Source organism: Carcharhinus amblyrhynchos, chromosome 9 (genome assembly GCF_965287045.1).
Source record: "Carcharhinus amblyrhynchos chromosome 9, sCarAmb.v2.hapA, whole genome shotgun sequence".
NCBI classification, from domain to species: domain Eukaryota; kingdom Metazoa; phylum Chordata; class Chondrichthyes; order Carcharhiniformes; family Carcharhinidae; genus Carcharhinus; species Carcharhinus amblyrhynchos.
Window position 1 is genome coordinate 46,138,336 of NC_137332.1, and position 22,993 is coordinate 46,161,328.

The 22,993-nt window shown below is 39.5% G+C and overlaps 1 protein-coding gene across 4 annotated transcripts in view; it reads left to right on the forward strand.

The window, feature by feature from the left end:
• Positions 1-22,793, forward strand: part of efcab14 (EF-hand calcium binding domain 14) — a 78,584-nt gene extending 55,791 nt beyond the window's left edge. For all 4 annotated transcript variants that reach the window (XM_080195561.1, XM_080195562.1, XM_080195563.1 and 1 more), the window contains 2 exons: positions 13,441-13,575; positions 20,394-22,793. In XM_080195561.1, the coding sequence (XP_080051687.1) occupies positions 13,441-13,575; positions 20,394-20,560 (302 nt within the window). In that variant the 3' untranslated portion in view covers positions 20,561-22,793. The remainder of the gene's footprint in view (positions 1-13,440; positions 13,576-20,393) is intronic.
• The last annotated feature ends 200 nt before the right edge of the window (positions 22,794-22,993 follow it).

The window sequence follows — 22,993 nt, forward strand, 5'->3', positions numbered from 1 at the left end:
CAGATAAGTCTTAAATATCACTAACATTCTAAGGATTGTGAGAAGGCAAGAAAGGAGAAAGGGTGGCGGTATTCATTAAGGAAAATATTACACTTGGAGGGGAAGGATGTCCAGGCACAGGACGGTTTAGAGTTAAACAAAGGAGATGCCAGTACAATGCTAGGTGTATGCTATAGGCCACCAACTAATGGGAAAACAACAGAGGAACACATTTTCAGGAAAATTAGATTTGTAAGAGCTAATAGAGTAGTGATAATAATGGATTTCAATTAACTTAACACAGATTGAGTTAGTAATAGTGTAAAAGGCAAAGAGGGGGAAGAGTTGCTGAAGTCTGTTCGGGAGAGGTTTCTTGAACAGGACATTTCTGGTCCAGTGAGGAGGAGGTCATTGTTGAATTTGACTCTGGGGAAAAAATCATAGAACCCTACAATGCAGAAAGAGGCCCTTTGGCCCATTGAGTCTGCACCAAACAGAATCCCATCCAGGCCCTACCCCCATATCCCTACATTAATCCTTCTAACCTCCGCATCCCTGGACAGTAAGGGACAATTTCTTAGCATAGCCAATCAACCTCACCCGCATACCTTTGGACTGTGGGAGGAAACCAGAGCACTCGGAGGAAACCCACGCAGACACGAGGAGAATGTACAAACTCCACACAGTGACCCGAGCCGGGAATCGAACCCAGGACCCTGGAGCTGTGAAGCTGCAGTGCTAATCCCTGTGCTACCATGCCGTCAAGGTAGGTCAAGTGGAAAAAGTTGTTTATAGGTGAACATTTAAGAAATCATAGGGTTTAAATTAGCAACGAAAAGGCAAGGAACAATCTAGAGTAAAAAACTTATGACGTGGATTAATTTCAGTGGGTTGAACCGCATCTTTTTTAATCAATGTTACAAGTAGGTTTACATTAACGCTGCAATGAAGTTCTTCTGTAAATCCCCGAGCCGCTACACTCCGTACTTGTTCGGGTACACTGTGGGAGAATTTAGCATGGCCAATTCACCTAAATGGCATGTCTTTCAAATTATGGGAGGAAACTGAAGCATCCAAAGGAAACCCATGCAGACATGGGGAGGATGTGCTGACTCCACACAGATAGTGACCAAGCTAGGAATTGAACCTGGGTCCCTAGCTCTGAGAGGTAGCAGTGCTAACCACTGTGTTACTGTGCTGCTGATCTGTCCTGAATAAAGTGGAAGAGGCAAAACTCTAATCAAGCAATAGGCTACTGTTTAAGAAAAGATGATTAGTGCACAATCAAGGTACTGCCCCATGGTGTGGGGGCGGTGGGGAGGGGGGGGGGGGCGCAAGAGAAAAGGTCGAACAACAAAATCAAAGTTCCCCTGGTTGATGAAAGAGATGCAGAGTAAGACAAAGCAAAAATGGGAGCACATAATGGGTATCAGGTTGTTAATATAGTGAGCGCCAGGCTGAAATTGAGAAGTTCGGAGCAGAGATGAAAGAAGAGTGAAAAGACTGGCAGCTAACATAAAACAATCAAATAGCCTACCATGAGCATGTAAAGAAAATTTTAGGAAAAGGAGGGGTGAGTTGATTGACCAAAAATGGCATCTATGCTTGGAGGCATGGTGGCTGAGATGTTAAGAAAGCATATTGCATCCCTCTTTACCAAGGAAGAGGATGCTACAAAAATTATAATAAGAGGAAATGGTTGAGATTCTAGATGGGCTAAAAATCGATAAAAGCAGGAATACAAGAAAGGTTTGCTGTGAGGACTGGATGGAATGCATCAGGGAAGCTAAGGGAAGTAAAGGTGGAAATCGATGAGTACTGCCAACAATCTTCTAATCCTCTTCAGATGTAGGGAGGCTTCCAGAGCACTAGAGAATTCCAAATGTTTTCACCATTGTTTAAAAAAGCATGCAAAATAAATTTAACAATTACTGTCCGGTCGGTTTAATCTTGGTGGTGGAACAGTTTTTTTAGAAATAAGCTGGGCCAAAATTAGAAGTTGATTGAACAAATGTGGATGGATTAAGGAAAATTTGCCTGAAGTTATTGAAGGCAATTCATTTTTAACTAATTTGATTTAAGTTTTTTTGATGAAAGAACAGAGCCAATGAGGTTGATGTGGTTGGTAGATGTATGGACTTCTAAAAGGTTTGGTAAAATGCTACGTAATAGACTTGCCAATAAAGTTGAAATGCATGGAATAAAAGGGACAGTGGCAGCATGGATACAAAGTTGGCTGAGTGACAGGAAACTGAGTATTTGTATTTAGAATGGAGGAAGGTATATAGTGGTGTTCCCTGGGATCAATGCTAGGACCACTGTTTTCTATAATAATTTATACTTGTGTGTACAGGGCATAATTTCAAATGATACAAAGTGTCAATCATGAAGATAGAGTTCAAGAGGACAAAGGTTGATGGAATAGGTAGACAAGACAGATGGCAGATGCATTTGCAACAGTGATACATTTTGGTAGGCAGGAGGAGGGGGAGAGACAATACAAATTAAAGGGTATAAGTATAAAATACATGGAGGAATGGAGAGATCTTGGGAACAATCTTACCAAAAAAATTTCTATGTCCAGGAAGGATGTGAAAACGGAAGTGTTTCTGATCCATTTTTGTTGGGTGAGTTTAAATTTGTTACTTTATGCGCTTAGACAAAAGAAAATCCTCAAAGGGCTTCTCATCTGAGGGGGTGGGGGCTTAAATCGGCTGAGAGCATCAGAGGGCATAATTGTGCATGTGCAGGTCTCTGGCAGCATTTGCCTGTCATTCAGCCTCTGCTACTCTCATCAGCCTAAAAAAAACCCCACCCCTCCTCCAGATTCCATTGGACTCCACGGCCTATTGCGACCGGAATCTGGCCCCTCACTTGCCCAGACTGATTTCTCCCCCTGCCCCCCGCCTTTGCTATGTCCAGGCCCGATCATCCCCTTCCACCCTTCCATCTCCCTAGTGATCCCTCATGCAGATTGGCAGTGGGTTCTTCCCCCACTCCCATTCCCAAATGATCCCTGATGCAGAGTGGCAGTGCCAGATGAGAATTGATAGTTTTTCAAAATCAGGGGGATCTAAATAGAATAGTTGGAGGCAAACTATTCCTGTTGGTAAAAGGATCAAGAACCAGAGGAGACGGAATTAAAGTGATTGGTGATGGAACTAAAGGTGACACAAGAAAAATGTTGTGTGTGATTTAAGGTCTGGAATAGATTGCACAGATTGACAAAGATTCAGTTGTGGATTTGACAAGGAAATTTTTAAAAAATGTCAGAAAAAAATTGAAGGCTACAGGTAAAGGGCCAGGGAGTTGGACCAGCTAAATTACTCTTGCAGAGATTCAGCACAGGTGGGATGGTCTGATAGTCTCTTTCTGTGCAGTAATCATTTTATGACTCTATCGTTGTTTTACATAGCAGTCTTCAACTTTGCTGTACTGCTGTAAAACGTTGTTTCCTTGTTATTCATTCTGTGAGTGTGTCCACTCTTTGCTGAATCCTTTTTGTTGAACAGAGATGATATTTGCATAATCAAAGTATTATGATCCCCATTGAATTTTTATCCTCAAAGTTTTGTTCTTGGAATGTAAGTGTATGGTATATGATTAAACATTTTAGAAAATTCACAAGACTCTTGGGTCTAACTAATTATTCTTGGGTCTTGCAAAAGCTTTTCTAGGAAGGTAGTAAGTGCATAATCAGATGAACTTTGCATAAAAACTGTCAAGCAAACTGAAAAATGAATGTAACTTAATACATTTATTATGTTGGAATCATTAAATGAAAGCAATATCAAGAAAAAAATGTGGAATGTTTAAGTAGGTGAGAACTTAATAAGAGCATGCATAATTTCTCTTAAGTAAATGCAGTGTATTTTCAAATGTTGTTGCCTTTGGTAAAAGCTTTATTCTCTTGGTTGAAAATCTAAACAACTAATTTCAATCAATTTTGAGCCAAAGTCGCTTCAGGCAGATAAACTTGTTGTGCTTATTCCATAAAGGGTTGACTAAATTTTCCTTTAAACTGTTTGTAGTTGAGATTTTTTGAAATTTTAACAATTATAACAAGGTTCTCATGAGGCTTTTCTCCAATGCCAGCACATCTACCTCTCTTTCTGAATGAAGAACTTCTCTTCCACTCTCTTTGAGGATGTGGTGGATTTCTAGTAGATTGCCCATAGTAAATCATAGAATCCCTACAGTGCCTAAGGTGGCCATTTGGCTCATCGAGCCTGCACAGACAACAATCCCAACCAAACCCTATTCCCGTAACCCCATGTATTTACCCTGCTAGTACCCCTGACACGAAGGAAAAATTTGGCATGGCTAATCCACCTAACCCGCACATCTTTGGACTGTGGGAGGAAACTGGAACATCCGGAGGAAACCCACACAGACACGGGACGAATGTGCAAACTCCACACGGACAGTCACCCAAGGCTTGAATGAATCTAGGCCCCTGACACAGCAGTGCTAACCAGTGTGCCACCATGGTGATAGTTTTAAATTCATGGTAATAAATTTATCACTGCTTCTAAATAGTGAAGGTACAGAAACAAAATTGAAAACAGGAAAGGGAAAGAAATTAAAGTTCCAGTGTAATGAACAAAATAACAGTGCAAAGAAAGAAATCAAAAAGGACTGAATGATGAGGACTTCTAAATTTCACCAAATCCTGGACAGCTTTAATAGCTGTATACCTGCAGGACTAGGCTGTGCTCTAGGTTTAACTGCACAGTAATGAGTGATCCAACATGTTAACATTTATAGAGCCGAAAAAGCATGCCCTCAAGTACAGAATGCCCTAAATTCAAAATTACTTATTTCAAATTCTGTTTAATCAAGTCTGAAGCATTAAATTCCCACTATTGTGTTAGATAGTGGCCGATTTTAGCACAAGCCAGCTTCAGATTTTTAGGAGTCAGTAGTCTAATGAAGAATGATCCATGGAGCATAATAGATTTTGGACGGCAGGGTGGCACAGTGATTAACACTGCTGCCTCACAGCGCCAGGGACCCGAGTTCAATTCCCAGCTTGGATCACTGTGTGGAGTCTGCACGTTCTCCCATGTCTGCGTGGGTTTCCTCCGAGTGCTCCGATTTCTTCCCATAGTCCAAAAGATGTGCAGGTTAGGTGGATTGGCCATTCTAAATTGCCCCTCAGTGTCGATGGGACTAGTTGGGGTAAACACATGGGGATAGGACCTGGGTGGGCTTGTGGTCAGTGCAGACTCACAAAGAAGAACAAGGAAAATTACAGCAGAGGAACAGGCCTTCGGCTCTCCAAGCCTGCACTGACTGTGCTGTCCGACTTAACTAAAACCCCCTACCCATCTGGAGACCATATCTCTCTGTCCCCATCCTATTCGTTTATTTGTCCCTTAAAAGTCACTTAAGGTATCTGCTTCCACTATCTCTCCTGGCAACAAGCTCCAGGCACCCTCCACCCTCTGTGTAAAAAAGAAACTGCCTCGTACATCTCCTTTTAAATCTTGTCTCTTGCACCTTAAACCTGTGCTCCTAGTAATTGAGTCTTCCGCACTGGGAAGAAGCTTCTGATTATCCACTCTGTCCATGCCCCTCATAATCTTGTAGGTCACCCCTCAACCTCTGTTGTTCCGGTGAGAACAAACCAAGTTTCTCCAACCTCTCTTCATAGCTGATGCCCTCTATACCAGGCAACATCTTGGTAAATCTTTTCTGTACTCTTTCCAAAGCCTCCACATCCTTCCGCTGGTGTTGTGACCAGAATTGAACATTATATTCCAAGTGTGGCCTAACTAAGGTTCTGTAAAGCTGCAACATGACTTGCCAGTTTTTAAACTCAGTGCCCTGGCTGATGAAGACAAGCATGCCATATGTCTTCTTGATTACCTTCTCCACCTGCATTGCCACTTTCAATGGCCTGTGTACCTGTTCACCCAGGTTCCTTTGCTTATCAATATTCTTCAGGATTCTGCCCTTTACTGTATATTTCCCATTTGTATTAGACCTTCTGAAATGCATTACCTCCTTCTGCACTATAGGATTTTATAGATCTGGGAACATTACATGTAAATGTAAGAGTAGATGAAGATTTGGTCTGGCCAAAAGAGAAATGGTGACTTGGATTAAAATGCACTATAATTTAAAATTTTATTCATGAGATATTGTGGCATTTTATTTTAAAAACATTATTGTAGAATATGCAAGTTTTTCATTGAATTAAGTTGCTGTACAGACAGTACAGTAAATTAGTACTGAAATGTATTGGAGAGTTCAATGAACATAAGTGACCGAACTCAAGTTACTTGATTCTTGGCTGGTGAACCTTTGATAGATTTAGATTTCATGCGAGTCTAAGAACTGCCAGTTGTTGTCGTCATTATAGGAGACTTCTATCCACTTCAATGGCAACTGTCTGGATGGAGACCGAATCATTAAATGCCTTCCAGTTAGGCTTTCCTGGTTGGACAGTCCAATAAATACCTGCCAATGTACTTCAGAAGATAATAGCTCCACTTCCAAATTAAATTGCTGTTCTGTTGGTTGTAAGAAGGGACTTTGAGATGAGGGCATTTTTCCTTCCAAATCTGCAAAACAACATTTTTCTTTAATACTTGAACAGGTAAAGCCTGTTTAAATTTAGCTTCCCCAACAGCTTACCCTTAAAATGATTATATTCGTATGCACTTTTAAGTAGCGCCACTGGTCCCATTTCACTAAGTACACTCCTTTTATAAAAGTCAATGTGCTGCTGGAAAGCTAATTGGGTATCCATACAAGACCCAAAATGGACCAGGGAGCAGGCCATAAAATCACAGAATCCTGCAGTACAGAAGGAGGCCATTTGGCCCATCAAGTCTGCACTGACCACAATCTCACCCAGGCCCTATCCCCATAGTTTGATGCATTTACCCTAGCTAGTTGCCCTGACACTAAGCGGCAATTTAGCATGGCCAATCCAGCTAACTCTCATATCCTCCTGTGACAGGAAACTGGAGTACTCAGAGGAAACATGGGGAGAATGTCTGTCCGGAGTTTGCACAATGACCCAAGCCAGGAATCGAACCCAGGACCAGGGATGATCTTGGACAATATTCTTTGCGCATTTATCCACTGAGCTAATATGGGGAATTCTAATTTTCTGAGATACAAGTGTGCTGTAAATTTGTCTGATTTGATTCTGTAACGAATTCAAATGGAATTTTTCCTTCTGAACAAAAGCTTATATTCTTAGGCAGCCCATTGAGGATGATTTGCTTTTGTTCTGGTTTGATGGGTTCCAAGATGGTTGATAAGTCCAACTTGCAATCTGCAGATCCTGTCATTAGGTGCAGGTTATGCTTGAAGGGTTGGGTAGATGAGGTGCTTGAAGGTTTGTGCACTCTCTCCCTGCCTCCGCTTAGCCCCTGAATGTTCCTGACAAAGTTGTTTGGTGCCTTCCTAAATGAACCATTGCTATTTTGATTGTTCACAAGGCAGGAGCTCCTATATGTCATCAGGGATGTTTTATGTCTTCAGGGACGCTCGTCTGACCTGAAGGCCACTGTCCTCCTCGGGAGTCTGCTGCCACACCTCAGTATCAAGTAGAACAGTTACTTCAGGAACTGGTGTCAGGCAGGTGAACAAACATGTCCTGGCCAGCAGAATTGATTTTGACTAATGTTTGGGAGAGGATGCTGCTGTTGTACCCTTTTCTTGCAACCAGATTTGGAGGACCATGCAAAGGCACTGTCGCTGGTACTTCTCCAGTGCTTTGGCATGTCCAAATCTCCAAACTGTGTGGGAGTGTATGTATGTTAGCAATAAATGAGCATGGGATCGGGATCTGGATCTGCCTTGATGACCTGCGAAGTCAGTCAGTATGCCGATGCTACATGGGCTTACAGATGAAGAATAGAAACTTGACACTGGAGGGCTGGCGATGCCTGTGGACCTGCTTCCAAATTTGAATTTTGGTGGTTAAAAAAGACTTTGCAATTGTGAATGCAATTATGAACAGTGTGTACAGACTGATTATAAAGAAATGGCCAGTATTAGAGTGAGCTTTAGGACAAGTGAACAGTGGTTCAAAATACCACTGGGAAAGTGAGCTTGAGATATAATTATCATAAGGTGTGGGATAACCTATCCGATAGGAGTGGAGGGCTATAGCTTTCAAGGCAGTGACCAATTAATTTATCAGTCGATAAGGTGCTTAGGAGAATTTTTAAAATGTTTTTATTCATTCAAGGGATGTGGGCTTTGGCTAGGCCAGCATTTATTGCCCATCCCTAATTGCCCTTAAGAAAGTGGTGAACTACCACCTTAAGCCACTGCAGTCCATGTGGCATAGGTACGCCGACAGTGCAGTTAGGGAGACAGTTCCAGGATTTTCACCCAGTGACAGTGAAGGAATAGTAATATGTTTCCAAGTCAGGATGTCGAGTGGCTTTGAGGGGAACTTCCAGGTCGTGGTGTTCCCGTGTGTCTACTGTTCTGGTCCTTCAAGCCAATGGTGGTTGTGGGTTTGGAAGATGCTGCCTATGGATCCTTGGTGAGTTCCTGCTGGGCACCTTGTGGATAGTACACACTGCAGTTATTGTGTACTGGTGGTGGAATGAGTGAATCTTTGTGGATGGGGTGCAAATAAAGCAGGCTGCTTTGTCTTGGATGGTGTTGAGCTTCTTAGTGTTTTTGGAGCTATACTCATCTAGGCCAAATGTGTTATCATACTGTTTATTTATTCTGATATAGGGTAAATAAAAGACCTATTTACAGTATCTGTTCCAGCAATGTGAAAATTGCACGCTAATTCCTCCTCATTATTGGCATTAGTTTAAACTGTTGAGGAAGGAATGTATAATTGAAGTTCAAAAGAAAGGCTTGCTTCTAAAAAAAGAACAGCTGGGTTAATAAGCAGTCCTGCTGCTTCCTTTGTAAAGTAATGTGTTTAGCATGATGAGATCAGAGGTGACCATACAGCAGGAGTCAGACCACATAACCTGAGAATATATAATTGATCTCTGAACTAATTAAGTTGAGAGCAGATGATGCTTGAAAATAAAGGGTGGGATAGTCACTTTGCTTTCTCTGACATTAAGTACTTGCAGGCCCAATCTGGAGTAAGCAGGCATTTAGGTAGAATACAGTGCTTGTTCACAGCTATCTGGCTATCACCTTTTCAAAATAAACATTTGATCTTATGTTCTGAGACATATGGCATTCAAAGGCTAAGACCTTACAACTAATTAAAGCATTTTATTTTTCTCTTAATGGAAGCTAGTGTAGACTTTGATCAAAGGTGGCTGCCAGTTATGCCGAAAGAAGCAACAGAACTGTGATGGTGAACCATTCATGTGCTAACTGTGATAGCATTAATAGCTGCTGGGTTTCAAATGCATGGAGCATCAATTAGACTATTTATGTTGCCAGTGCTAACTAGTTTATCATTAGGCAGGCAGCTATATGAGTTGCTTGTAAAAGTAAACAGACTGAAATAAGCAAAATAGTGAAGGTACTAACAAATTACTGAGTTTGAGGATGGGTTTTATTCCCTAAAATGACATTCTAACATATTTTGCCTGAGGGGTGGATATAATACAGGATTCTTTTCCATAATTCCCCTTTGTGAGTACCTAAATTTAGTCAGGTTCTCAGTAAAAGTGAGATCACAAGGCAAGTATAAGTAAGTGAATCCATTCAGCTTACCTTAGCTCATCCATCCAGAATAGAAAGAAAATTGGATATGGTCATCTAGCTGTATCCTGAAGGAATGGTCTGCCACTTATAGTAATAGAGATTCACTGCATGAAAAACTTCTTCCACCCACATTAGTTTATACTTCCTTGCTCTGGTGCATTGATTTATACTTCCACAGTGTGAGGAATTGAAAATCTAGGGAGTAGAATGGAGTTGGGGTGGGGTTCAAAGATTATATCAACGATTGCTATTCTTTTCAATCTTCTACTGACTAATTTAACAGCAGAAATGGCAGAAACCGGAGAAGAAATAAATTGCCTGCCTGAAAATCTCAATTTAACCAGGATCTGATATGTAATTCTGGAAAATTGAACTTTGGGTGGGAGGTAAAAGCAAAACACACAGGTTTAAAATTGGTCAAATAAATTCAAGGTTAAAGGGGAAAACAACGTAAGTGAATAAAAGCAGACAAGATAAAGTAGTAGCAGTACAATTAAGATAATGGTTGAATGCTATAGGATAAATTCAGTAATCTGTTTTTAGCAACAGCGTCATATTTGTATGGCGGCATCAAGGTAAAGCATCCCAAAGCTCTTTGAGAACATCAAACAAAATTTGTCAAGCCACATAAAAAGATTACTGACGCATCTAATTGGAGGCCTGGTCAAAGTAGTAGATTTTAAGAACCGTCTTAAAGGAGAAGAGAGGGGTGGGAAGGTTTAGGGAGGGAATTCAAGAGCTTAGAGTCTCGGAGCTGCTGAAGTCGCAGCTTTATATGCTCTGTCTGAGGCCAGAACTCTCCATTCACCTGACGAAGAGGGAAACCTCAAAAGCTTGTGAGTATTATCAAATAAATCGGTTGGACTAAAACCTGAAGTCGCAGCTGCCAATGGTGGAGCTATTAAAATTTAGTGTTCAAGATCAGAATTGGAGGGTTGGATTTTGTTTGAAAGAAACATAACCAAAGAATGGGGTTCACAACACTAGTGCCAATTTTGCATAACAAGCTGTATTTGAGTTAGATTTGCCATCAGTTTGTGGTTAGGCTGAATTTACACCTCTCCAATCTTAATGACAAACACTTCCCTAAAGATTTATAAAGCAAGGGGAATTTGATTTTTGAAATAAAGCAAAATGCTGGAATACTGAACAGATCTTATAGCACCTGTGATGGGAGAAACAAGTAATGTTTCAGATCAGTAGCCTTTCAATCATATTTGAATTTGGTTTGAAAGATAAATAAAAAATGCTCTTGTATATCTAATTGCATTACTGCACACTAATTGCACAGTATATACAGAAGCAGCATGTGCCAATATGCAACAAGATCTCGACAATATTCAAGTTTGGGCTGAACAGTGGTAACTAACACTTGTACCTAACTTGCCAGGCAATGCCAATCTTCACTGAGAAAGAATCGTCTGATCCCTTTGCATTCAATGGCATTATCATTGAATCCCCTACGATCAATTTCCTGGGGGTTTGCCATTGATCAGAAACTGAACTGGACCAGCCATAGTGGGGGCATAATGAATAGCACTACTGCCTCAGTGCCAGGGACCCAGGTGTCTGTATGGAGTTTGCACATTCTCCCTGTATCTGCATGGGTTTCCTCCAGGTGATCCAGTTTCCTTTCACAGTAACTCAGTGTTCAAAGATGTATAGGTTAGGTGATTTAGCTTTGATAAATGCACAGGTTTACAGGGGTAGAGAGGAGGGAATGGCCTGTGTGGGATGCTGTTTCAGAGAATTGGTGCTGACTCAGTGGAGGACAAAGTTTGGGAGCACCACCACCTGTAATTTCCCCTCCAAGCCACACACCAATGTTGATTTGAAACTATATCACCATTCCTTCAACGTTGGCTCAAATTCCTGAAACTCCCTTCCTAATGGAACTGTGGGTGTACCTGCACCACATGGACTGCAATGAATCAAGAAGATAGCTCACCACTACTTTCTTGAGGGTAATTGAGGATGGCTATAAAAATGCTGGCTTAGTCATTTATGCCTATACCCCATGTACACAAACATTCAAATTCAGAGCAGGAATAAGCTACTTGGCCCTTTTGAGCCTGCTCTGCCATTCAATAAGATCATGGCTGATCTGACTATAACCTCCCACCCACTTGTTTAATAAGAATCTATCTACCCCTTTCTTGAAAACATCCAAAAATTCTGCTTCCACTGCTTTCTGAGAAAGGGAGTTCCATAGAAGCTCTACCCTGAAGAAAAAAGTTCTTCTCATCTGTCTTAATTGGGTGACCCCCTTATTTTAATAAGATCTAAATCATGGAGTCTCTGCAGTGCACAAGAAGCTCATTTGGCCTGCACTGACGACAATCCCACTTTATCTAATTAACCCCATTTATTTACCCTGCTAATCCTCTGACACTAAGGGGCAATTTAGTATGAACAATCAAGCTAACCTACACATCTTTGCAGTTTGAAAAAAACGCAGACGTGGGGAGGATGTGCAAACTCCACACAGTCATCCATGACTAGAATTGTACCCAGGTCCTCGGCACTGTGAGGTAGCAGTGCTAGTTACTTTGCTGCCCAGATGTTCTTGCTGTTGGAGGGGAGCAGTGATTGTGGAATTTCCTCAGCTGCAATTTGCCTTAGGCTTTAGGTTTTTATTTGAGCCTTGTTTCTTTTTACAGAGATAGTGGTGAACTCAAACCTGCCTTTTAGAGCACTTGAACCTCTTTAGCTATAAAAGCAGAAATGTTTTCCATGCAAAATAGATTCAATTATAATGCTAAACTGTTTTTTCTGTTGAATAAACATATCCAGCTGCAATTTTACTGCCAGTTAACCTGAATAACAAGAAAATTAGATAACATTTGAACACACAACTATGTGGTTATGACTGAAAAATCTAAAGAGGAATGTCACAAGTACTTAAAGGTGCAAACTTAAAACATCACTCTAAAGTTGACTGAATAAATTATACTACAGAGTCCACTTCATTTGTGATTTGAGAGTCGAGAAGCATAATGCAATGGATGTGTTAAACTTGGACTTTTCAGAAGGTTTTTAATAAGGTATCATGGAAGGCATTTGTGACAAAAGGTCAAAGCATGTGGAGTCAGGCTGTGTTAACGAAATAAATTGCAAAGGCTACTAATTAGAGGATGTTTCTTAGACTGGCAGAAAGTGGGAAGTGGTCACACAAGGCTTCAGATTTGGATCATCATTGTTTATCTTGTACATAAATGGGTTCAGGACTTGGAGATATGTTGTCAAATTTAGTACATGTAAATTGATAGTGGGAAGTTGTTAATAATGTGGCTGACTAAAGTGCAGATCTGGCTGATAACTTTTAATATAAATTTCAAAGAAACAAGCGCAAATAAATCAACATTTCAGATTTTAAGGTTTTTAACTGAAACAAACTAAAATCAACATTGACTAAACAGTACTCAGTAGGCAACTAATACACTGGATTACAGAAAAGCTATTTCCCATTAACTTAACAACTCAAACCCCACCTCACACTTCTATATTACAGCGCATTCTCAGCAGAAGTGAAATCTTGTGTTTAAACAAAGTATGCTTCACTCAGTTTTCAGGACATAAATAAGCTTCCAGTAGCTTAGTGCATATCTGAGGATACCGAGTAGAACAATATGAGGGCATGAATGGAAGAGAAAATCAGATTGCGTATGAACACTGACATGGCCAGGTGGGCAGAATGGGCTGTTTTTGTGTTGTAGATTCTGTGTAACTTTTCCCTGCAGGGTTGCAGAAACAGATTACAAACAGAGAATGCTTTTTAATACTATCATTTTTGTTCTACAGGTAATACAGGCTCAACTTCTACAGTGAAACCCTTAATGTCTTCGACACTTCCAGTAAAAGCAGTAACTAAAAAAAATAATAAAAGGAATGTCAAATTAAAAGGCCTTTCGTTGCCTGGGATTACCAATTTAAAAGGTGAGTTTTAACGTACAGACTTCATCAAACATTTAGTGTATATCATAACACTAAAGCAAGTTACTGCAGGTGCTGGAAAATCTCAGCAGTTCTGACAGCATCTGTGGAGAGAGAACAGAGCTAATGTTTTGCGCCTAGATGAGCCTTTGTCAGAGTTCAGCAGATATCTAACTGCTTATTTGAAGTATGTTGTTTGTAATCTGAGCAGACCATTTAGAGACACCAGTTGATATGATCATGGCGAACCAGTGGTGATCTCTCACGCCTTCTCTTAAGTTTCACTTTCTTTATTTGTTCATCGGATGTGAGCTTGCTGGCTAGATCAGCATTTGTTGCCAATACCTAAATTCCCCAGAGAAGATGGTGGTTAGACGTCTTGAACTGCTACTGTCCATGTTTTGTAGGAAAGCCCACAGTTTTCTGTTAGGAATAAAATTCCAATGACAGTGCAGGAACAGCAACATACTTCCAAGTCAGGATGTTGTGTATGGCTTGGTGGAGAATTTGCAAATGGTGTTCCATGTACCTGCTGCCCTTGACCTGGGTGATAGAGGCTGCGGGTTTGGAATTTGCTTCAAAGAGCAGCATATTGTCTGGATAATGATTCAATTTGCTTGGATAAATTTGAAACTTCTGTGACGTACATTTGGTCCACTTCTGCTATGGATATTGGTGATACGTTTTGATCATAAAAAAAATCATGATGTGGAGATTTTTTTATGTGCACGTAACTATTTAGAAAACTACATTTTACTTTGAATAGTTAATGCCCACAAAATCTAATTTCAAAGTTAGATGACTATATGCATCATTAACGTTTTTAGGAACCCTAAGCGGTTATTGTGTTCAACAAGCCTGCAAATGTCAGAGATATTGTCAACATCTAACTGCTTTCGATCAATCATTTCTCTCCCAAAAGAGACATATTACAGAATCCATGAATTGAGAAAGAGCCTAATATTATCCTCGTGGACTCTTAGGAACATCCAAAATAGGAACAGAAGTAGGCCATATGGCCCCTTGAGCCATTCCACCATATGATAAAATCATGGCAGATCACTTTGTGTTTCGAACGCCACAGTCCTGATAACACTGTGGTTCAACTATCCTTCGTAACATTGATTTCTTGTTTTGCAAGGGAATCTGTCTACCTCCCCTTTAAAAATATTCACTAACCCACCTCCAGCTCCTTCTGAAGCAAAATCGCACAGCCTTCAGAGAAAAAAATCTACTCATCTGCATCCTAAATGGGCTACCCCTAACTTTCAAACAGAGCCCCCTAATGCTGGACTTCCCCATAGTTCTGGACTTGGCCACAACACACAGTATCATTTCCATGTCTACCTAGTCATTATCGTTCAGGATCTTGTGTACGTCAATCAAGCCGCCCCTTGTTCTTCTAAGCTCCGGTGGAACACATCCACTCTGCCTATCCTTTTCCTCATAAATCAAACCACTCTTTCCAGGTATCAATCTGGCAACCACCTCCAATGTATTTACACCCTTCAGGTGACCAAAACTGCACGCAATAGTTGAGATGTCTCACCAATGCTCTGTAAATCTCAAGCATAATATTTTTTACGTTCAATTCCTCTTTGAATAAAGAGTAATGTTTCATGAAGCTTATTATGGAGAAAGTGATTGGGCCCATTGGCCATTTTGAGTCGATCAATAGAAAATAAATACTTAGGATTTCCCTTCCTGTTTTGTTTTCCCAGTCTCCTGCCTTTTGTTTCCCTTTCTCGGCACCATAATATTCATTTGAAAACGTTTTCCCTTCGTCCAGCTATCGTTCCATGCTTTCCACTTGAATCGCAGCTCAGCATTCCTTTTTACAGGATTTTGAAAGAATTGTGAGGAGGAATGAAAAATTGGGTAGCTGCGTGGGTTTTTAATATTGGTTAAATAAACAATCTCCGCTCTGGGGAGAAATGATACGCTGTAAGGATAGTCAAATGAGGTAACTTGGGTTGAACTCAGGAACATGAAAATGGGGCAGTTGCACGGCTGACAGAGCGAAACAGAAGAGCAAATATGCAGACAGATTGCTGAAAAGTGCAAAATAGGGCAGAACCCTAATAACTGGGATAAAAATGTTTCTAAAAAGTAAAGAGAGCACAGAATGCTTTCTGGAAAACCTTTTTTAGTCAGTGTGGTAATCCCAACAAGAGAAGGGGCATTGCTGGATTTCATTTTTAAGAAATGAAGCTGGGCAGCTGGAAGAGTTATATCAGTGGGATAGCATTTTGGTGGATTTAACATGTTTGTGAAAAAGGACAGAGATTGACCAGGAACAAAAATGTTTACTTTGGGGAAATTGTTATGAAGCTGAGTTGTGTCCTTTTTGGCCAAATTGGACTGGAAACAGCCTCTTTCAGGTAGATCAGTGTCAGAAGAGTAGAAGGCACCACACAGCCACACTCTGTCCTGAATGGCCAAGCCCTTTAACTGAAAGAAACCAGAATGGGGCATGCACAGCCTGTCACCTTGTCACACTCCACATGTGCCTACTGGGAAATAAATTCCTTGGCCTCTGCTTGGACTAAGGCAAGTTCCTGTTTCTTAACAAGAGCAGGCAAAATATTTCCTTCATTAGCTGAGGCTTAGAGCATGACATCTAAAGTACTGCACACCATTCTGATCTCAGAATGTGGGAATAGTAGAGAGGCTACAGAAGAAATTAGTAAGGGTGCTGCAGGAATGGAAAATTTCAGTTATGAGAAAAAAATGCATTGCCTCGGGACATTGTCTTTTCGGGATTTAATAAAGGTGAGTAAACGTATGAGGTTCTGGGATGGGCTGAACAGGAAGAACGTGTTCCCTTTATCAGAGAGGCCAATGATCTGGAGGCACAGATTTAAATTGGCAGGCGTAGTGCGAAGTTGAGAAATGTTATCCATTTTCCAGAGAGCAGTGGAACCTAGAACTCGCTGTCGGAAAGACAGAAACTCTCTTCCCATTTTTAAAAAAAAATCTTGGATAGGCACTTGAACTGTCGTCACCTGCAGGGCTGCAGACCAAGAACTGAAAAGTGGAATTGACTGTCCGGTGCTTTCTTGACTGGCACGGATACTGTTCAGAATGAACTTCTGTTCTGTATGTTGCCTGTTTCATTCTGCATTAATTTTGAATTGGTTCCATTGACATTTTGACCCCTCATTTTAAATGTAATCCTTGAATTGCATACTATGGATGCAAATATTTGCTTTGGCAGAATATTTTATTAAAAAGGATAATAAATGTTCTTCTTTGAATTTAATATGTATCAAGATGGAGGATGTTCAAATTGAAAAATTGAATCCTTTCTCACTCTTGCAATAGTTGTTATTACTAAATCCCTCATGGCTGAGAACAGTACAGATTAAAGTCGAAATTTACTTTAGACTGCCCCACCACACTGATCAGAATCCTGCAAAACTGAGTAGAGCAAGATGATTGGACAAAAACTGCACTCAAACTACAATCAGACACCATTATGGGGATTGGGGATGTAGATCACAGCTGTAGGACAAATGTACATTTTTGTATCTTTGATATGTGTTAATTTTCCAAAGTTGCTAGTTTATCTTCTAGTGGGTAGATCCCTACCACTTCTACACTGACATGGCTGAAATTGCAAAAAGTTGGGAAATCTGAATAGGCGTTCATAACCAAAAAGTTTGGGAATCGCTGATCTAGCCAACTTATTACTGTTTTTTCTGTAAGCTCATTACTTTTGCCAAATTCTGGTGGTAGCCCAGAAACGCAATTTTATATTCCTTTTTCCTTCTGTTTCCAACCATGTGTAAGCCTACTTATGGATAGTACTTATTGCTGCCCGTTTAAAGTCAACTTTACATGTTGGTTATCAGCAGCTCCTTTGCTCTATGCTTTTTTGCTCCTTTTGTTCTGGCAAACAAGTAATGCTTGGTTAGTCTTGATTTTTAGGGCAAAACAAATTTACTACTGTCAAATGACCGTTTTGTGTTCTTTCGCATTCTCTTGTGATGCACTTTTTGCTTAAATTTTCACTAAAAAGATTTCGAGGCAATAAATCAATAATTCAGAATGTTTAAAAGAAAATCTGTTCTGTGGAAGAATTATATTTTATAGTAAAACTAAAGAATTTGTAGAACACTACTAGACCATTTAAATAATGGGCACAATTTGTTGATAGTATTAATGGTCAATATGCACTCTATTGCTGACTGCAACTTCTGGTTTCTACATATGCATTTAAACGAAGAAATCCAGAAGGTGCTTAGAGATAACTAGTTTGTGCTGTTGTAGTCTTGTCGAGTGCAGCAATACAAATCACAAGTTTGCTATGAACTTAAAACTGATTTATATAAAAAGGACCGATAGACCAATATTTAAATTGAGCCCTACATGAACACAACTCCATAAAGTGCTTTTCAGCAATTGGGTACCTTTGAAGCTATTTACTGTTATTTTGTGGGAAGTAAAGCCAATTTGCACCCAACAAGCTCACACAATCAACATTGTAATAATGATTAGATTTTGTGATGTTGATACAGTATAAATACTTACCAGGACATCAGTGGTAAGTCCCTTGCTTCTCAGTGTTGAGTGTGTTAAAGTTACTGACCTCCCTGTTTGCATCTTCTGCACTCCTTTCTGTTCCTTCAAAATGATAGTAAACAACAATAAACATTTTCAGTTGTTATTATTTTTAACATAGAGAAAGGTCCTGTGGTATGAGAATGCTGACATTGAGCCAGAGGAGGAGAGAAGCAAGTAATGATTAAAAGCTTGGTCAGTCAAGTTGGTGTTAAGGAGGGAGTTAAGGAATGCGTTCCAGAGAATGTTGAAAGCACAGTCAACTAGATGGAGGGATACACAAGAGGCTACAGTCAGAGAAGCAGAAAGGATTATAGGACTACAGAGATTTACAGGCAAGGATAAGGCCTTAGGAGAATTTGCAAATTTGCAAACAGTAGGTCTGTTTACTATTTAACCAAAGTCATATATCATTTCCACAACACAACATCCACACATTGCACAATTGATTAAACTCATCTCTGTAAATTTAGAGTAGCTGTATTTAAATGATAGCTAGTGCTTTGGAGCTGTTAACATTCAAGCTTGTGAAAATGAATGTGATAATGACCTAAATTAAAACAGTTCAAAGATGCACAGGTTAAGTTGATTTATTATTGTCACATGTATTAGCATATAGTGAAAAGTATTGTTTCTTGCGCACTATACAGGCAAAACATATCATTCATAGAAAAGGAAACGAAAGAGTGCAGAATGTAGTATTACAATTATAACTAGGATGTAGAGAAAGATCAACTTAATGCAAGGTAAGTCCATTCAGAAATCTGATAGCAGCAGGGGAAAAACTGTTCTTGAGTCGGTTGGTACATGACCTCAGACTTTTGTATCTTTTTCCTTGGAAGAAGGTGGAAGAGAGAATGTCTGGGGTGCTTACTTAGGCTGGCTGCTTTGCTGAGTCAACGGGAAGTGTAGGACATGAGAGCTTATTTTTAGGAGTGCTTGGAGCCTGCAGGAGGTCGCAGCACTGGGGGTCAGAGGGGTGGCCGCAGCTTCAGGGATGCAGGTCTGGTCATTGGGGACCAGCAGAGTGAAGGTCTGGGCTCCTGTGGCGTATCCCTGGGCTCTAGGAGTCCTCTGCATGTAGGCCCAGGCTTCCTGGTGTGTGGAGAAATCCCTGGCTCTGGGATTGCAGTGCCAACTGCTGCTCACATGTAGGCAGCTGATCCGGGTCAATTTTGGGTCAGTCAGGTTGGGTGGCTCTAGGGTCCTAAGGATTGCCAAATCTGTAGGAAGTTGAATTAAGCATTGTTAGAGAGTTTGAGTTGGAATGAAGTTTTAAAGCATAGAATAAGAGTGAAAGATAGAATTAGAAGGTATGCTGGGCACAGCTTTCACGAAGTCGCCTCGCTCTGACGCTATCTTGGAAAATTGGTTGATTGGTCATGCTAATTTACTTCCAAGTGTCCCAAGAGGTATAGGTTAGGGGAATTAGTGATATAACTATGTGAGGGTTCTGGGCCTGGGTAAGATGCTATGTCAGAGTCGGTGTAGATTTGGTGGGCCAAATGGCCTCTTGCACTGTAAGGATTCTATAATGTCTGTTGTTTAAGGAATAAGATTGTCCTGGGGCTGGACACTGGGGAGAATTGCCCTGCTCTTGTGAGATCTCTTCCATTACCTGACTGGGCCAGGACATCTGCTTAATGTCTAATCCAAAAGTCAACACATATGATAATACAGCATTCCCTCAGCACATTTTAAATATCAGCCTAGATTATCTGCACAAGTCTTGGAGTAAGAGTTGAACTCACTATCGTGTGACTTGAGTGAGACTGTAAGGAGCTCCATAGCTGACATCGTGTTAAAGAACAGGAAAGGATAAATCTGAAGCATTAAATTGGCAGAGTAGGATCGGGGGGTGGTGGGGAGGAAGGTGGGCAGAAGGGACAAAAGCTTTAGCATCTCATTGGTTCTTACATGACTTCAAAACAAGAGAAATTCTTGTATCTGAATAGATGGATAAATTAAGATGAGCTGAGTGATGATCCTCGCTTGTAAAATCTTGAGATCCTTGTGTGACTTGTGACCTAGTGAATTTAGATGCAGGTTAGCAAGAACAAATGCATAGAACTCTTGTATTTGCACAGTGAATTCAGACAATTCAAATGAAACGTTCAAGTCCGTGGGCAACTGCATAAAGAATATTGTGTGTTGGTTCTTGTAAAATACTTTTTTTCTTTTGAAGTGTCTTAGTATTGCTTTTTTCAAAGCTTAGTATGTGTCATTGTCAAATATATTTTGTGCTTTTATTATTACAGCTCTCCAGGATCTGTTTCTTAAATCTAATGATAGCCAACTCTCTTATCAAGATCTTCACAAATTACTTGGGAGCCAAACCCTTAAGCCCGAAGAAATTCATCTGTTTGATTCGAATGGAGATGGAAAATTCTCTCAAACAGAACTCATTAATGCACTTGATCCATAAGACTGGGAGTGAGGGGTTAAACAATATAATAACTAATTGGACTAGTGAAATTTTTTTTAAACTGAAGTACTGACTTCTAATTGCTACAGTTGCACCTTTTAAACAGTATTTCACTATTGTGCAAAATTTGCTTATATCCTTATAGAACAGATATTCTAACGTGTTTGTTTTGGGTTTTCCCCAAACGTTTTTTTTAACGAACCAGTCTGTAATATCTTACGTAAGTAAGGAATGAGTCTTTCAGGATTTTGTTTTTTGCTTCAAGTTTCTCGCACAGTAAACTGGCTTCTTAAACTTCATGAATAATCAAACTCATTGCAGATTCATAAACTTATCTTGTACAATGCAGATTTCCATTCATTTTGATAGAGACAAAAGTGAATTAATTTTTGTGCTTTGAGCCTTGCATTGGTGCTGCCGGGAGTGGGATTGCCTCTTTGAATTCAAAACTTCTCTATATGCAGTTATGTTTAATCATTTAAGTTTGATCATAATAATCAGTTATGTATTAAATCAATGCATCTGGAAGTTTCAGAAGTTTCCATTATTTTCAATGGAAAATTCATACGCATTTTAGTCACTCTTGACAGACGTTTAATATGCACATCTCAATGATTAGAGGCAAATTACTGGAGAGATTTGTGACTATAAGTTTTATCTTGGGGTTTACTTTTCCTAAACTGTTGCAGGACATTGCCAGCTCTGAAAATGAGCAAAGTACAACAATTTATATACTGTATGTACAGTAAATACAACCACTTTTGTGCAGGTAAATAAGACATCTTTCACACTGCTTCTGTATTTTGTTCATGCTGTGGCTCCCAATGTATGGGTTTCAAGCAGCTGCAGCTACCGCAAAGTAAACTTGGATTTACTAATGCTGGCTACCGGGAAGACCCTTTTTTAAAAAAAAAAGCACGTTTGCTTTGAGATTTCTGCCATCAGTTTGAGAATCATGTACTGGCATGGTTCACAACCAATATAATGGCATCAACTTGGGGGTTTTTATGGTTTAAAGGAAACCATTCCTTTTATTTAAGAACTGGGCTATCTTTCAGATCTGTCACTCAGTCACTTTAGTTCAATTAGAACAACGGTTTATTTTGCAGTTTGACCTTAAGAACAGCTGTAACAGACAGTGTCCTAGGTTGCTGAGTGCAAAACTAACCTGTAAATTTAGTTGTTTACAGCATTGTAGTTTCATTATTAAGATCAGTACTTGAAACATGCAATCTTATAAGACTGAAGCTTCCTTTGACTTAAATAATTTGACTTTTTATTTTCTGACGGTAACATAAAATAATCTAAATATTGTTTTCTAATTTAAAGATTGCTGGCAAGGTATTTCTAACATGTAAAGCTTAATAAATGAACATTTAAAATCAGCATCCATGTCTCTATTGTGTGCTTGGCAATAATTTAAAAAAATTGGGCTAGGATTGAGTCAACCTGGAACTGACTTTAGATCCCATTAACAGCATAATATTCTAATGGATATGCTCAAATTCAGTGCATTCCACAAGTGCAGAATTTTAGTTGGTGAGGAAGAAAGTTGAATAGTCAATACAAAGTGTTGGATTTTATGATCTTGTTCTCATATTGGTTCTTTGCTGACACCAGCTCTGTATTGAATCATAGTATTTTGTGGATAAATATTTTTGTTCTGCATAATTTTAAACAAAATTTACTTCAATTCCATAGATCTGTTCCAATAATAACCTCTTTAATTATACTAGCAATAAGAGATCGGCCTTTCTGCTATTTTTGTATTTCATTGTGATAAGTTTCATTCAGTTTTGCTGAGATATTTGCAGAAAGGTTGATCTAATTTTGTGATGCAGGCGCGAGAGAGAAAATAATTCAGGTTGTTTGCACTGTTGGTTGTTAATCTTTTTATATATATAATGCAATGCTGTTGGTGATACCTGAAGTTGAACACTGGGCAAGTGTCCTAAAATAAAGGAACTGCTTTGCTGCAGAGACATTTGGTACTATCATATGAATGGTGGATCATAAATGTCTTAAGTAATTCTGATAAAGTCATTTTAAATTTCACTCTGTGTTGTATACAATGCACTAAAATGTATTTTGAGAAGTTACTCCTGTAATAAAATGGTTAGTTACATTGTATTCAAGTAACAACCATTGTTTTGATGACTTGTGTTTTGCATGTTTCATATCATGTAATCAAAATATTTATAATTTATCAAACATTAAAAAGGCAATATTCCAACTTTGCAAGTTTTCTATGTAGTAAATTCTCCATAGGCATTTGCAGAATATTAATAGAAAAATAAGTGTGATTAATCAATATGAATGCAATATTTATGAGATCTGTGATAATAGATTCTGGAAGTACATAAGAGATTTACAGTATAATTTTTAATAGCAAAATAATGACATTGTCCCATTGAGTTCTACTGGACCAAATGA